This window comes from Myxocyprinus asiaticus, chromosome 24 (genome assembly GCF_019703515.2).
Source record: "Myxocyprinus asiaticus isolate MX2 ecotype Aquarium Trade chromosome 24, UBuf_Myxa_2, whole genome shotgun sequence".
NCBI lineage: Eukaryota > Metazoa > Chordata > Actinopteri > Cypriniformes > Catostomidae > Myxocyprinus > Myxocyprinus asiaticus.
The window spans coordinates 44,359,615-44,377,389 of NC_059367.1; the positions used below are offsets into that span (position 1 = coordinate 44,359,615).

General features: G+C 43.3%; 1 protein-coding gene across 2 annotated transcripts in view; it reads left to right on the forward strand.

Moving 5' to 3' along the window:
* The window catches only part of magi1a (membrane associated guanylate kinase, WW and PDZ domain containing 1a), a 184,018-nt gene that overhangs the window by 97,503 nt on the left and 68,740 nt on the right, over positions 1–17,775 (forward strand). For both annotated transcript variants that reach the window (XM_051652787.1, XM_051652785.1), the window contains exon 3: positions 15,516–15,635. In XM_051652787.1, coding sequence (XP_051508747.1) covers positions 15,516–15,635 — 120 coding nt within the window. The remainder of the gene's footprint in view (positions 1–15,515; positions 15,636–17,775) is intronic.

Sequence of the window (17,775 nt, forward strand, 5' to 3'; positions counted from 1 at the left end):
TCTGAGGAAAATGTGAACTCTTCGTCACTATCCAGGAGCTTCCTCACCTGTGTAGCGTGCCATCTTCCAAACGCGCAGAAGAGTAAATGAATCGGATGATGAACTTGATGTTTTTTAAGGCATTGTTGGGGGCGTTTACCATTTGCATCGATCGCCTCAGCACATTACCATATGAATAGCGCGCTCTGCTGGTGGGTGTGATCACATTAGCGATAATTAGCTGAGCCAGGAGAAACTGTACATCACTTTGTTTCATACAGATTACAGATTAAATTTGAATTGTTTTATTTAAAAGTAGACATTTTAAGCTTTCTTTAGACATATGTTTCATGTTTGTCTGATAAATATTCATAGAGTTTCAGTTCATTTTTGTGACGTGTTTCAGAAAGATGCTCGCGGAGACAGAGACGGCTGAAAGCGCACCCTGGTTATTTTCTTTATTTTACAAAAGCACAAGGTTTTGTTGTTATTGTGAGTGTACACAAATAAATGTAGACCCTTTATAGTCTCTAATGATGTCTTACACTTATCTGTATGCCCAAAAATGATGGAGTATTTTAAGTTGTTTCCGCTGTAATGAGGAAAAAATCCAACAGGACGCACCGGTGCTATATTCTTCATATATTCAATTTCTCTGTAGAAATTAACATAGTTGGGAGGACACTATCTTTTCTAGTATTTTCGACATAAATGGTAGATTTGAAATCGGTCTGTAATTAACCAATTCTCTAGGATCAAGCTGTGGCTTCTTAATAAGCTTGATAAGTTTGATAACTGCCATTTTAAAGTTTCTTGGGACATGTCCTAAGGATGGCGAGGTGTTAATAATATTAAGAAGAGGTTCTGAGATTACTGGGAATACCTCTTTTAAGAGCTTAGTTGGTATTGGATCTAACATACATGTTGTGACTTTTGATTTTTTGATAAGTTTTGTTAGCTCTTCATGACCTATGACAGCGAAGGATTGAAGTTGGTTGTGAGCAAAATTATGAGACACTGTTTTCTGAGGTGCTGTGACAATTAATTGCATAGTTCCAATTTTATTTCTGATTATTTAATATGCTGACCTGGCAGCTTTTAGTGCCTGTCTGTAGCTACAGACACTATCCTTCCATGCACCGCGAAATACCTCTAATTTTGTATTCTTCTATGTGCTCTCCATTTTCCGAGCTGCTCTTTTGAGAGCATGAGTGTGATCATCGTACCACGGTGCGAGGCTTTTTTCTTTAATCTTCTTTATCGAAGGGGGGCGACACTATCAAGAGTGCTAGAGAAGACTGTATTTACACTTTCTGTTAATATATCAAGTTCTTCTAGACTTTTTGGCTTACTGAGTATGTGAATCAATTCTGGAAGATTATTAGTGAAGCTATCCTTTGTGGTCGAAAGAATAGTTATACCTGAACTATAGCATAGTGTAGATTGAGTGACATTAGCTGATCACAACAAACAAGAGACGAGGTAGAGATCTGAGATATCATCGCTCTGTGTTTGAACTTCAATAGTATCAACATCAACTCCATATGACAGAATTAAATCTAGCGTATGATTATGGTGATGAGTTGGTCCTGTCACATTTTGTCTGACTCCAAGAGAGTTGAGAATATCGATAAATGCTAATCCCAATAATTCCAAAACTAGAGTAAGGCCTGTGTGATCTATATACTGTAGCAAGGGCAAAAAACAACAGAGGTTTTTTATTTATATGTGACGGTGTCATATTAAGCATTATTAGTTCAAAAGACTTAAACATATATCCTGTCTTCTGAGTAACACCAAAAACTTCACTGTAAATTGTAGCAATGCCTCCTCCTTGACCTTTCAGATGAGGCTCATGTTTATAACAATAACCTGGGGGAGTAGATTCATTTAAACTAATATATTCATCCTGTTTAAGCCAGGTTGCAGTCAAACAGAGTGCATCCAAACTATGATCTGTAATAATTTCATTTACAATTAGTGCTTTGGTAGAAAGAGATCTAATGTTTTGTAGCCCTATCTGTATATGGATTATCTTCAATTAGTTTTTTGTTTTTTAAATTTTGACCTTAATCAAATATTTTCTAAATTATTATTTTTTTTTAGAGTTTTGTGTTTGGTAGTTCGGGGAACAGACACAGTCTCTATGTGATATCTAGGTGATACAGTCTCTGTGTGTTGTAGTTTATGTGACCTGTATGATGTCTCAAGGCAGCTAGCAGATGTTCGGATAAACCAGTTTGTCTACTTCCTGACCTGGGCCACAGTTAGTCAAATACTATCATTATTAAGACTATGAGCCAAATTACTAGAGAGGAGAGTGGCACCTTCCCTGGAGGGATGGAGTCCATCTTTATTTTACAGGTCAGCTCTACCCCAAAAACTCTTCCAATTGTCTATAAATCCTATGCTATTCTCTGGACACCACTCAGACATCCAGCCATTCAGTGACACTAATCTACTGTAAACCTCACCATGATGAGCAGGGAGGGGGCCAGAACATATTACAGTGTCTGACATCATTTTTGCAAGTTCACACACCTCTTTAACATTATCTCTAGTGATCTCCAACTGGCAAAGCCAGACATCATTAGTGCCGACATGAATATCAATTTTAGAAAATCTATGTTTAGCATTAGCCAGCACTTGTAAATTTGATCTGATGACAGATGCTCTGGCACCCGAAATGCATTTAACAATAGTGGCATGAATCTCTATTTCCACATTCCTTACAACAGAATCACCAATTATTCGGGCTCTTTCAACATGATACTCAGTGGGTGCATCACTGAGTGGGGAGAATCGATTGGATACCCTAAAAGAAACGGGAGAGTGGTGTCGCTTCGCTGAGCGAGTATGCCGCCGAGACATCACCCAATTGCCCTGCTGCAGGGACTCTTTATCCGCAACCAAAGTGTGTGTGTTGCTTGCTGTTCTACCCGCATCCGAAACAGTATCTACTGGCTTCTCTTTCTCACTGACCTCCACAAGCGTTCAGATGTGTGTCTCTAACTCATTAATCTTCACCGTCTGCTTGACTAATTCCTTACATTTATCACATGTAAATCCCTCACTGTTGACGGAAGAAGCTATAGTAAACACGTGGCATGTAATGCAGGAAGCAATAACATGAGCGGATGTCATGACTTACCACAGTTGTTTGTTGTTGTTGTTGTTGTGGTTGTTCTTGTGCGGCGAGGGTTTGACATGGATGTGGTTCCTAATCAGCAGATGTTTGAGATTGATGCAATAATCTGTGTAAAGCACAGTGGAGAAAAAAATGCACGCAATTGAGACGTGAGATGTAGACTCGAATGGAAAAAAGCGGAAAAAATAAAAAAACCAGAGAAACGGTGAACGCAGTAAAATACATGCAGTTGAAACAGTAGAAAAGCATAAAAACCCAAACCACGTGGTGAAATGGCAAAGAATAAAACGATGAACAGATCAGAATAAGAATAAGCAATGCTGAGCAGGCTAGCAAGCTACAAACACATGTGCAGCGTGTCGTCAGGAACAGGAAGTGTCACTGCCGGTGCTCACGATCATGGAGGTCGTTCCCCTGTCACTGCCAGTGCCCACAGCCACAGAGGTCTTTCCCTGTCACTGCCTGTGCTCACGGCCACGAAGGCCGTTACCCAGTTGCTGCCAGCACTCCCGGCCACAGAGGTCGTTTCCCAGTCACTGCCAGCACTCCTGACCTGGTGGTCATCGAGGAGCCTGTCCAGTTACCCAAGGCTGTTGACGAGCCTGTCCAGTTTCCCAAGACTGTTAACAAGTCTGTCCTGTTCCCCGAGGCTGTCGACGAGCCTGTCCTGTTCCCCGAGGCTGTCGACGAGCCTGTCCAGTTCCCAGGGCCTGCCCAGTTCCCCGAGATTCTGTCTTACACTGCTCTGCCCCGCGAGTCTTCCACGGCTCTCCGAGTCCCCTAGTTCCTTGCTCTCCAAGTTCCCTAGAGGCTTCACCCCCTGAGCCTCCATTTCCTTTAGCTCCGCCCTCTGAGCCTCCACCTCCTGTGGCTTCGCCCCCTGAGACTCCGCCTCCTGTGACTCCGTCCGCTCTACTTCCTGAACCACATACTCCTCCATCTCCTGTGGCTCCACCTCTTGAGATTCCACCGGACCCTGCCCCCTTTCTGGAGCCACCACCCAAACCGCCAGACCCCGCTCCCTTCCTGGAGCCACTTCTTTAGCCACTGGCTCCACCCTGGTCTCCTGATCCACACCAGTCTCTGGACCCTTTGCCTGTTCCACCATGGCCTTCTGTATTCATGCCTGGTCTGCCATGGTTTACCGGCCACCCGCCGGATCCCTTATGGCCTGCAGCACCACCTAGTTCCCCCCTACCTAGCTCCCTCATGAACTTTTGTTTTTGGGCATCGGGAGCCGCCCGTAGAGGGGGGGATATGTAACGTATTTGTGTGTTTTTGTTTCATGTTTAGATTCATGTTCATGTTTCCATGACTTTTATTGTGAAATCAGTTCACTTCCTTGTCTAGTCATGTGATATCCTGTTTCTCTCATGTTCATGTGTCTTGTTCTCATTGGTTTATTGTCTTGTTAACTTGTTATCATTTTTGTCTTTTCATTTGTTCTTGTTATCTTGTTATTACTTAAGTTTTGTCATTGGTTGTCTTTGTCATGTGTTTCCCTTGTCAGTGTATTTAAGCCCTCATGTTTGTAGTCCTTTGTCGAGTATTGTTTGTTTGTAACTATGTTACATGTTCTGATACCAGCACTGTAAATAAACTGCACTCGGGTTCACATTTCAGCTACTTGTCTCCATCTGTTCCTGTCTTCAGCCTGCCAGAATGTTACATGTGTATTGCATTACTTTACTCATTTTAATCAAAACTGTCAAACTGGGGGCCTGGGTAGATCAGCAAGTAAAGACACTGACTACCACACCTGGAGACACAAGTTTGAATCAAGGGCATGCTGAGTGACTCCATGGTTGGGTTAACCTCCTCATGGTCACATAATGTGGTTCTCACTCTCGGTGGGGTGCGTGGTGAGTTGTGCGTGGATGCCGTGGAGAATAGCGTGAGCCTCCATACACGTTAGGTCTCCGCAGTAATGCACTCAACAAGCCATGTGATAAGATGCACGGATTGACTGTCTCAGATGCAGAGGCAACTGAGATTCGTCCTCCGCCATCTGGATTGAGGCGAGTCACTACGCCCCACAAGGATTTAGAGCGCATTGGGAATTGGGCATGCCAAATTGGGGAGGAAAGGGGAGAGGAAAAAAAAACTTCAAACTAATTATCTTCATAGCAAAAAAATGCATTTTTGTATAGACACACCTTAAACATGATAAAATGTGATAATTCTGTCTAGTACTCTTTCCTTACTGTGAAGGGCTCAGACATGGTGGCAACAAAAGTCAAAAAGGTATAGCTTGAGCATTTCAGCCAAAATACGGGGCGTCCCAGCTAATAAGGGACAGTTGGCAACCCATCAGCAAAACCGATTAATCAGTCAACTTCTAGTAAACATTATTGTTATAAAATGAGTAGTTCTAACTCTAGCCATAATAAAATGCCAAATCAAAATCCACACCTGTGATGACACATTCTGTATTAATGCACCACGTTTCTGCTTTGCTTGGCAACCTTACCGATCATTTTACATTAGTGTTTCTTATCATATTGTTGTTGCTGCCATTTTATAAAAGCAGTAAAACTCAAGAGGCCATGCCTTACTGTAATGGCCATGGTTAAAGAGTTTTTAGGCACTCCACTTTGTGTTATACCTAAGAACCCCCCTTGCCATGGTCAAATCAATGTAATGCACATGGCTCATTGCTTTATTTTTGTATAGAATATAGGTTTGACATTGTGCTAGAAACAACCTTACTTTTTGCTAAAATATTTTTATGTGGCTCGTTGTATGTGGTGTTATACATGTTTACTGGTGAAATTAACACTAGAGGCTCTACAACAACAATAACTTATATTTACTTTTACACATATCATGGGTAAAGACTAAGTTTTTACTCACATTGAAGTTCCTCTTCGTTCTTCACTGAGAGCTAGAAAGAGGTTCGAAACAGCTGAGCAATGGTATACTGTCCATTATACCATTATGGACAGTTCGTATACTGTCTACGAACATTCAGACACCAGGCACACCGCTGGGGGAGGCATTTAGATGCACACACACACACACACACACACACACACACACACACACACACACACACACACACGACTACATGTAAAATCTTAACTGATGTGACATTAAAATGTGTTATCAACGATTTCTTCCCTTATTCTATGAGTAGAATTCACATGAGATCAGTAAAATATGCTGTTTAAACCACTCTATGAAGATTTAAAGTAAAATTGTAGGGAGGAAACGACAAGCAGCTTTCCTGGTTCAGGTAAGGATTTATTTTTCTCTTGCAATATACACTTTAATCACACACCGCTTCACCAACATAAAACTCTCATCATAAAACTCTTGCTTTCTGTTCGGTTCTGTGGTGCCCAGGCTCTCTCTCCTTCTACTTGCGGTGTGGCTCTATTTATCCGCTCTCCCGGTGCTTACTGAAATTAGAGACAGGTGTTAGACATAATTTGGCTCAGGTGTAAGCGCCCTTACCGCTTTCTCTCTCTCCGGAGAGTTGCTTGACCACGCCCCCGCTGCCACAAATATATATGCAGTAGATTGTGTCATTTGTCATGTTTACATTCTGCATTAATTTTGCTAATGCGCTATCACGCTATACACAGCAATAATATGCACCGATTACCATCTGTTGTTGTTTATACTACGGATATTACTGCAAAAATGGGTGTATAAAAGAGTGCCAGACAGGAGTCAGTGTTTCACTCAAACAACAGACTGAATGGGCATTTAAGAGTATTTGAGTAGATATGGTTCCTTTTGTAGACTAATTTAAAAAATGGTGAATGTGACAAAGCTTGTACTTGTGATGTAATGAACCGGGGTACGAGTGCTGAAGAGCACACAAGTCCACACGTGAGCCAAAAGTGTCATAGAAGCACCACAAAATGCCATAGTTGTATTTTTCATCACACATTTACCTTTCTGACACTATCGCCCATCCGAGCTTAGGATAATCATTAGGTTTTGTGTGATGTATAGAACATTGCAGTTTTTTCCATTCTTCTGATTTAAATTGTGGTAGTTTGACCCAAGGTTAGTTATCTAGGTGGCTAACATAGACAAGGTTTGGTCGAAATAAAAAGAATGAAGTCTTGAATATATCAGTTAGAATAAGTAGAAAATGATAAACAAATCACTGGATGGCATTATTTTCCTGTGAAAGTGTCTATATGATTTTATAGCTTTACATGGGGCTATTTATATCATAGAGTAAAAATTATAAAGTTACACAATGGCTGTATAATATCCAACTATTATTCAAATTAAAAAACAAAATATTTGTTGTATTTATTTATTTATTTTGGTATAGAAAATGTTAAATGAAAAATAAATTTGTTTCTAATATACAGTATTTACAATTTAATTTATATATATATATATATATATATATATATATATATATATATATATATATATATATATATATATATATATATATATATATATATATATATATATACATTGTACTGAGAGCAGTGTGTAGTGTAGATGCAATGGCCTCATCAGTGGAGCGGTTGTTGCGGTATGCAAACTGCAGTGAGTCCAGTGAGGCAGGCAGCACAGAGCAGATGTAATCTCTGATTAGCCTCTCAAAGCATTTGCTGATGATGGTGGTCAGAGCAACAGGACGCCAGCCATTTAAGCAAGTGATTTTGGATTGCTTTGGTACAGGCACAATGGTGGACATTTTAAATCATGTGGGGACCACAGACAAGGAGAGGGAAAGGTTGAAAATGTCCAAAGAAACACCAGCCAGTTGGTTCGCGCACGCTCTGATGGCACAGCCCGGAATGCTGTCTGGACCCGCGGCTTTACAGATATTCACCCATCGGAAGGATCGGGTTACATCCGCTACAGAGACGGAGAGTGAATTAACCTTTGTAGCTTCGGCAGCGAGAGCTCTCTCCGCAAGGGAGGTGTTATTTCCCTTGAAACGAGCATAAAAAGTATTAAGCTCAACCGGGAGAGAGGCAGCAGTGTTCAAGGTGGAGTTTTTATTCCATTTGAAGTCCGTGATGTTATTAATTCCCTGCCACATGCTTCTAGAGTCGGTGGTGTTGAACTGTCCTTCAATCTTTTCCCTGTACTGGCGTTTGGCTGCTTTGATAGTTTTGCAGAGGGCATAACTGGCTTGTTTATGCTCCTCCTCATTCCCGGAATAAAAAGCAGAGGTCCATGTATTAAGTGCCACACGAACATCGCTATTAATCCACGTTTCTGGTTGGAGTAAATCCATATTGTTTTGGTCGGCACTACATTATCTATGCACTTCCTGATGAAACATGTTACGGTATCAGCGTAGACCTCGATGTCGTCATCAGAGGGGGAACCGGAACATCTCCCAGTCTGTGTGATCAAAACAGTCTTGTAGCGTAGAATCTGATTGGGCTGACCAGCACTGGATCGTTCTGAGGACGGGTGCTTCCTGTTTCAGTTTCTGCCTGTAAGCGGGCAGAAGCGGAATGGAAGAGTGGTCCGATTTGCCAGTTGTTGGGCGGTGGAGGGATTTATAGCCATCCCGGAAGCCCTACATAATAATTGGTGCCCCGTGTGAGGCATCCTACGTGCCAGTTCTGTCACAGTGTGTATGCATAAGAATCCAAAGTAATAACTTGAATCATTACTTTAAAGTTTGGTTCTGTTTGACAGTTTACTTCTCAAAACTTGCCAAAAATAAGCCAGTGTGGTGTGAAAGTGCTCTTAAGAGTGAATTAGGGGTTGGTAAATTTAAGATAGTCTGCTTAAAACCTGCTGTTGTTATTTTTTTTTAAACTCCTAACGCTTTCACCTAGATGTTACAGAGAGGTGCCAAGTCACTACATCGACGTCTACAAAAGAGAGAACACAGTGAAATTTGCACATTACATAACAGTAGCCCGTAAGCCACAGGTCGAAGCCTCTCACCTGTGCGTTCGTGTCAGCATTATAGCAACTGTAAAACAACAAGCTATCAGAGCCACTGTGTCGCAATAATTTTTACTGCCCAGTAAAATGAGTCACCAATCGCCCTGCATGACTGAAGCTGAAGCTCCACAGAGGTCAGTCGACCCAGCACTGCAAGATGTGGTCACTGCTGTCCTCCGTCTCTCTGTAGAGGAAAGAGATAATCTTACTGGCTACAATATTAGTCGTTGTGATAAAGCATTGCAGGAACTAGTTGATTATGTCAGCAACCCGGTCGGGAAGCCAAAGCGCACAATCCCGGACCTAGTGGGCCAAATGTTCCTTCTTCATCACCGCAGAACCCAACTGCAAACCGCAGAGCACCAGGCCCAGCTCGCCCAGCTGCAGAGCAGCTACCAAGTGTTGCAGAACGTTAGGTGCACCCAAGCTGAGAAAGTCCAGGCACAGGAAGATAATGCCCGGATGCAGGAGGAAAACGAAACCCTGCGCAGGCAGCTTCAAGCTGCCCAGCTAAGAGTAGAGTCAGATCAGGTAAGTGCAGCTGAAACACACAGCACAACATCTGACATAGAAGAGGGCCCCCTCTTTAGCGCTACGCGTAGAAATGTGCCCCTGAGAAACCCAGGGACACACGCTAGGAGCCGAGCTGCCCCTAGTGGTACAGTCTCTGACTTCGTACTCCAAGCCACTTTTCAAGCTCCTCCAGTGGCCCGCTGGTTGGATGCAAGTGCCCCTCCTTACAGTTGCCCCCCCAGTCAGTTTTCAGTCACACCACCGTGCATTTCAAACCGACTGACTCCACCCCCACGCGTCGACTGGATTCCTTCCCCACCACGAAGGGGAGGAAGTCATCCTCATCGCTATAGCGATCCGAGTGACTGTGGTGTTTCGGATGACTCGGACGACCCGTGGTCATATCGACACCAACGCTTGCGCATCCGACAAGTCGAGACCCTCGCAGGGGACATAGAGCGCTTTGACCCAAGTAATCGAGAATCAAACATCGACAATTATCTCAGAGAAATTGAGCACTGCCTGGTTGACTTGCCTTATGCTTCGTTGTGTGAAAAACTCAAGCTCATATGGAAGACCACGGTAAGGAGTGTCCATGCGTTCATGAAAACGCTACCGACTGGTACTCGAAACCGCTACTCAGCTCTGTGTAAAACCCTACGCGAGAAGTATTCGCTGTATATCGACGAAGCCTCCGCTACCATAGCTGCTTTCGCCATCACCCAGAAGAGGCACGAGCCTCCGCGTGAGTATTATAGATGCCTGAGAACCACGTATTTCCAAGGAAGTAATGAACCAGGCCTGGAGGAGGAACGAGCTTTCAAGTCTCTTTTCCTTCACAACATCCACGAGTGCGTGCGATATGACGTCACGATGCACTGCAGAATGGGCAACCCCACCATGCAGGAAATCAGAAAGTACGCACAACTGGCATGGGAGACACGCATGCGCCCTGCCCGAGGGCACGAAGGCGACGCCAGAGTCCTGGGGATCCAAGCCTCAGAATATGCAGACCTAGCGCTTGAAGGCAACGAAATGCCTCGCGTTAAGGTGAATGCTAGAGCAGGACCCCAGAGGCACCAATCACCCCGCCAGCAGGGTAGGCAACAGAACCAGGGGGGTGGTAACCAGACACACCCCCAGGGACACGGCAGGCCTAAACAACAAAATATTCGCCGGCCGAAAGGAAAGGCGCGTTTCGAACGAAAACCCAAACAAGAAGGTGGGTGGGTAGAAAATGTTTCAAATCCCCTTAGAGAACAAGATTTGAGAAAAGAAATGGAAGACATAAGGAGATGTTTGAATGAGTTAGTAACTAAGCTTGATGTGCTCTGTTGTTCACCAGGTCCGCCGACCTCCTCAAAGGAACACAGCACTGAAACCCCGTCAGTATGACTAGACGATGTACCCCCTCCCGTTAACACCAAATTGTACTTTGTAGATCGGGAAAAGGGGAACAGGATCCAAGTTGCTCCCCAAAACAGTCACTCCTAACATGCCACACCCTCTTTTTCTGACCTTCTTGGCCGATCTGTACCGTAGGGGCAACGCCTGACACATGGGTCATTCAGCTCCCACGCACTACTTGACACCGGTTCCGAAATAGTCTTATGGGTTGCAACACCTTCGCAGAGGTGGCTAGAGCAAAGCTCTCCCTTGGCAAACCGTTATAGACAGAGACCTGCAATGTAAGCATCACAAGCTACATGCAAGATAGGTCGTCAATCACAAAATGGGCCTGGATTGACACCTTTCAAGGGATGACGCTAGTACACCCTGTTTACATATGTCCCATTAATACGGAACCACTGTTAGTTGGCCAGGACCTACTGAGCCGATTGGCTCTGCTCATTGACTGCCGTCGTGGACACACGTGGGCTCAGGTTGACATACCGAGACCACTTGGTCCAGAAAATAGTTAGCTTCAGATGGACAAGTCGCCATTGTCCAAAAACCAGCAGAGACGACGACTCCAATAAGAACAATTACAGGGCCTGAATAAAACCTTCAGGGTACTATTGTCACTGTAAGTTTGCGCTTCGTTCTTATCAATAACACTTTGCACGTTTTAGGGACTTTGTCAGAGAAAACAACTTATGCGTGTATCGTTAGAGATCTAATGCAGGACCTCAGGGAAATTAGCTCCTCAGTCAGCAGTCTGAGTGGTGGAAGGATTCCAGCTTACCTGGTCTCCCTAGACCTTGTCAAACAAATCCTTAGATCTGCTACTATCTCCATTGTGTAACCTTCACAGATACACCTGGCATATAGTTTTGGCATTGAAATTCCAATCCATGTAAATCCTCAGAACCTCAAAATAGGATTTATCCTCAATCTACCATCATAGGCAGAATATATATAGACTAAAGTCCGTATTTAATGTTGGTTTTCAGAGAGGTAATGCACACATTCACCTCAAAACACCACCAACACTCGCCTACCATGTATGGACTGTGCAACCATTTTCTTTCCTATCAGGAATACATGGATGGCATAACCCACAGGTTACTGTGAACCGACAAGAACTGTTTGGCCCTTCAGTTGCTCTAAAGATGCTGGACAACAACCAACTCTTCAGACCAAAGGGGGGAATGTTGGGCCTCATGTATTCAGATAGAAGACAAAGGCAGGCCTAACACAAGTTGTAAAATCTAACTCAGGCCCCCACATACCAGGTCATAAATTTATACTGATAAAAATCGCGCCAAAATCAAACAAAGGGAGTCCAAAACAGACTACAAATCCCATGAAGCCTTGCTCACTAAAGGATCGAACTCTCAACTCCTATTGGATGAGGCACACAACAGAACGCACCTCAACTATGACATCATCAGGAGTAGAAATACCTCTGAAATGCTTCCGGGATTTGCTTCCAGCAACTTTGTTCGCCGTGTATAGACATAGCTCATCGCTGCTCTCAGGTGCAACCTCGTGGCACAAGGAAATAATGTCCGACTTGAAACTGTGGCCATACAATCTCCATCTCACTGGACGAGTTGAGATTACTCTGTGTTCAACCGAACACTCTAACGGATCCGAAGGAGACCGCCGAGCAATCCGCATCTTCATCCGTTTGCCTGCAGAAGTGAAGAGATTAAAGATTTCTCTTCCATCTTCAATCAAGTCGACATTTCTGATTTCTCCTTCAGCCCGCCGAGAATCAGCAGCCGTACCGACCGCCGACAAAGCGAGGAAACGGCCTCCCGTCATCACCCGAGCCTCTAGGAACCGAGTCTGAGTTAAAGGACGGATGAACACACATTCTGCATCCTCATGCGATTCAAGTAAGAGGTTTACGTCTGGGCAGAGATAGAATATTATAGTGTGTTCTTGTGCTTCAAGGTTTTTTTTTGCTTGTACAGTTTATGGACCACCATGTCCGCTCATTATTAATACTCAGGGTATTAATTATCACGAATTTGATTTACTGTATTGTGGTTCAACCACATTGGACTGTTGTGCATTTCCGCCATCGCATGTGAGACCGGCAAACTGAGTTTATCCATTAAAGAATCAAAGAACACGTCTACCGCGTCTCTGAGTGATAAACTAACAGCTGCTTTCTCTCCCATGATCGCGAAATCGGCTTTGGGGCCGTCACTTAATTCTCTCTCTCTCTCTCCCTCTCTCTCTCTCGTACAAAACACACACACACACACACCCACACACACCTTATGTGTTATAGGATTATTTTAGTTTCCATATCTAATCATATCACTGTTTAGTTTGTAGTTGTAAGTCGGAAGTTTATTGACTGCATTGTTTTAATTATTAACTGATATTACTGCATAAATAAACTTTGTTTATATTACAAAGAGAAGTGTTTTGGTTTGTTTTGCATACGCCTGTGTCATGCTGACGGGATGTCAGTGCTCGGATTCAAGCCTTCATTCATTGTTTTTTTATTCCCGAAAATCGAAATTCTTCGGATGTCGATTTTCCTAAGAAAACAATCTAATATTGAGACTGTTATACTATCTGGTTATTAGTTCCTGATTCCAGGGTGGTGCCCTGGCGATATTAATCCTTATTAATATTCTATTGATTTTTGATAATCGATAATCATCTTTGATGATTGTTGAATTTGAATGATCAATAAGCTAGTGTTAATTTTAATTAATGTTTCATCAATGTTAATGATTGGTGATTATCTTTGATAGGTGTTGATTTAAAGGATAAAAAAAAAAACTAGCGTTGATTCTCATCAATGTTCTATTGAGTTTAATAATTAATAATTATCTTTGATAATTATTAATTATTGCTAATAAATAAACCCACTCCTAAACGTAGCGCACTACATTAACTGGAGCCCCATATGAGGTTTTAATGAGTTATATTCAATTAATTTATTTAAATATTAATTAATAATTAAAGAAATAATTATTAATTGTTTCTGATAGTAACACTGATCTAAACAACCAGTAAAGCCCTACAGTGTGAATAGCAGATGTGGCACATTTAGAAAAGGAAATCCAGCAATTCTAATGCAATTTAACAGATTTCATGTGTGAAAGTTTTTAGTGTCGTTGTTTTTTTCTGCTCGTGGTTTGTAGCAATTAATGTGAACTGGATTTTCATTGTTTCCTCTACTGTTTTTACTCTGTGATTCACTAATGTATGTATGAAAACTTCATGTAAGAACGTAATTCTTATTGAAGTTTTCGGCTTAAGAAATCCTGCATGAATGAGAGAGTTTATCCAAATTGTTAATCCAAAGTGCCTCACAGTACACTGACAACACGTCCTGCTCAGGTTCACTATACTGTAGGCCTGTTTCTGTTGTATTGTTTCAACAGTCATATTTGCTTGATTGATTCATTCAGATGTTTTAGTCAGTAGTTACTAGTTATTTGCAATGTCCCTGCTGAAAATAACATCTTAACCAGCCTCAGGTTTTTTTGTTTTTCAGCAGGTAACTGAGAATTTTACAAAGCTCTAAACCAGGGGTCTTCAACTATTTTCAGGCCAAGGACCCCTTGGTGGGTATAGAGATGGAGCTGGGGCCCCCGTTACATATTGTATAAAATTGAGTGTTGCGTTTTATGCCAATAAAAACATATATGGTAGGCTACCATATTTCTGTATGTACATACATGATGTTTACATTGCAAAGCCATTGAAATAATCATGAAATGCTGCCCTGCTACAAAAAGACCAGCTAAACCCAGCATAAGCTGGTTGGCTGGTTTTAGCTGGTTGCCCAGCCTGGTCATAGCAGGTCATGCCGGTCAGGCTGGTTTTGGAGGGGTTTTGAACATTTTTTTTAGCTAGTCAGTCTTGTTTTAGCTGGTCTTAGCTGGTCATGCTGATCTTAGCTGGTCAGGCTTGTCTTAGCTGGTATCCCAGTCTGACCAGCTAAAAATGGTTCAAAACCCCTTTGAAACCAGCTAATTGATCAGACTGGCTAGGCTGGGCGATTAGCTAAAACCAGCCAACCAGCTTAGGGTGGTCTTTTTTAGCAGGGTACAGCAGGGGTCTGTGACATGAAGTGACATTTTTAATTTTCCTTGTTAGTCCCAGTGCCAAACCTCCTCCAAAAAGAAAGAAAAAGATAGACAGAAAGACAGACAGAAAAACAGACAGACCCTGTCCATGCAGAATTAAACAACTTTTATAAGGTTACTAAAGTGGAGTTTTCATCTCATGAGTGGTCGATTTTAAACATATTTAAAATTACTGTTAATTTCATTGAGTAAAAATTTGCAATTTGGAAAACAATGACTGAGTGCACCTTTAATTATGTTGATTTGAGAGTCACCGTCTTAAATGTTGGAACGTTAAGGACAGTGTATGACAGCTTGATAATCTCAGCGGCAAGGGCAGAGCTAGGGGGTGGCCACCATGGACTGAATCCTGGCCACCCCATTGGCCACCCCACTCGCAATTGCTGTTTTGGTAATTTTTTGTCTTGGGCACAATTTAGTTGAGTTTCTGTGATATAGTCTTGACTTGCTTGGTTATGTTGTAATGTTTGTTGTTCTTGCAGGTACGACTCGTCCTCCTCGTGACAGTGAGCTTCAGGGTGTGGATTACAACTTTCTGTCTGTGAAGGATTTTCTGGAATTGGAACAGAGTGGGGAGTTGTTAGAGATAGGAACATATGAAGGTATGGTAATATTTGCTTTCAAACACCACAAAAAACTTTGAATGGGAACTGTCATTAAAAGACAGGCTCCAATTAGAATCCAAAAGACCAAATCCAAACACCTATAATGAAACATCAAGAACTTTTTTAATCTCTAAAGAATATAGTTCTTTAAAATAACTTTTTTTTTTTTTTTTTTTTTTGTGCTTAATCTAAGGTACTGCAAAGAAGTGTTGAAGAACCTTGCATTTTCTTGTTGTGCAGCAGTTAAAGGGATAGTTCACCCAAAAATGAAAGTTCTCATCATTTACTCACCCTCATGCCATCCCAGATGTGTGACTTTCTTTCTTCTGCAGAACACAAACAAAGATTTTTAGAAACATATTTCAGCTCTGAAATGAAACTTGTGGTGGCTCAGCAGTTAAGGCTCTGGGTTACTGATCAGAAGGTTGGGGGTTCAAGCCCCAGCACTGCCAAGATGCCACTGTTGGGCCCTTGAGCAAGGCCCTTGACCCTATCTGCTCCAGGGGTGCCATATCATGGCTGACCCTGCACTCTGACCCCAGCTTAGCTGGGATATGTGAAAAAAAGAATTTCACTGTATATGTGCAAATGTATAATGTGTGATAAATAAACATAATTATTAAATTAATTATGAATGGTGATCAGACCTTTGTAGCTCCAAAAATCACAAAGGAAACATAAAAGTAATCCATATGACTCAAGTGTCAAGTCCATGTGTTCTTTTTTACTCTAAATCTCCACTTTCACTTTTACATCTGAAAGCCACATGGTAAGTGAAGATTTAGAGTAAAAAAGGACTTAGATTTTGATCTGTTTCTCACCCACACCTATTGTCATGGAGAAACTCACGGAGGCAGAGGGATGGACTCAATCGCGGGGTTTATTGACAGAGGGAATGGACAAGAGGAGTAACAAACAGGTGAGGCAATCCAGACACTAGTATGACACGAACAGCAGGTGAGTAAACTCCAAACAGGGAAATATAACAATGTGCAGATGAAGGGAAAACTCACAAAGTCTTTTGGTCTTTACAGGAAACGTAAACGAAACAGGAGAATCCAAACGCTGGGGAACAAATGGAGGACGAACTAACACTAAACTCTGATGAGGGGAACAATAACAGGTAAGTATATCATTTCAGGTAAGTCTAGACAAACTATGGAGTCCGTAGTCTCCGGGGAAACACTGACAATGAGAACAGACAAATGATTGAGTGTGAGAGTGGGGTTTTTGTGCAGTCCTTGATTAATCACTGATGAAGTGCAGGTGCGTGTGATCAACTCAGTGGAGAGTGAGCGGAGTGTGGAGCGAGGGAGAGGGAGCAGAGTGTGGCGTGAGAGAGGGAGTCCGGTGGATCCATGACAGAACTCCCCGCAACGGGCGACTCCTGGCACCCAAAGATAGAGGAGGACACAGATGACAGGGGAGGATCCAGGAGGACGATCAGGAGGAATTGGCAGATGATCCGGTGGCCAGGGAGCTGTCTGGGGATGATCAAGAGACCAGGGTGTTGACCATTGGGCAGGGACTGGGTCAGGAGGCTTGGGAGATGGCCATAGAGCAGGGACAGGATCAAGAGGCCTGGGAGGTGGCCACAGAGCAGGGACAGGGTCAGGAGGCCTGGGAGGCAGCCACAGAGCAGGGACAGGGTCAGGAGGCCTGGGAGGCAGCCACAGAGCAGGGACAGGGTCAGGAGGCCAGGGAGGCGGCCACAGAGCAGGAACAGGGTCAGGAGGTTTGGGAGGCAGCTCTAGGAAGGGAACGGGGTCCGGCGGTTTGGCTGCAGGAGTTGGAAACTTTTGGGGCAGAGCCATAGGCGGATCCAGAGGCGGAGCAGCAGGAGTAGGGTCTTGAGATCCCAATGGCAGAGCTGGATCACAGGAGGATTGGGGATTCGAGACTCAGGTGGTGGAGCGGGCTGAATCGTAGGAGGTGAAGTTCCAGGAGGTGAGGGCAGAGCCATGGAAGATTCTGAGGGCGGAGCCGTAGAAGACTCTGAGGGCGGAGCCAAGGGAGGCTCGACAAAGGCATGCGGAGCCAATAGAGGCTCAACAGGTGGAGCCAAAGAATGCAGAGCCAGGAGATGCCCGAGGGGCGGAGCCAAGGAAGCCGGAGTCATGGGCGGCTTGAGAGGCAG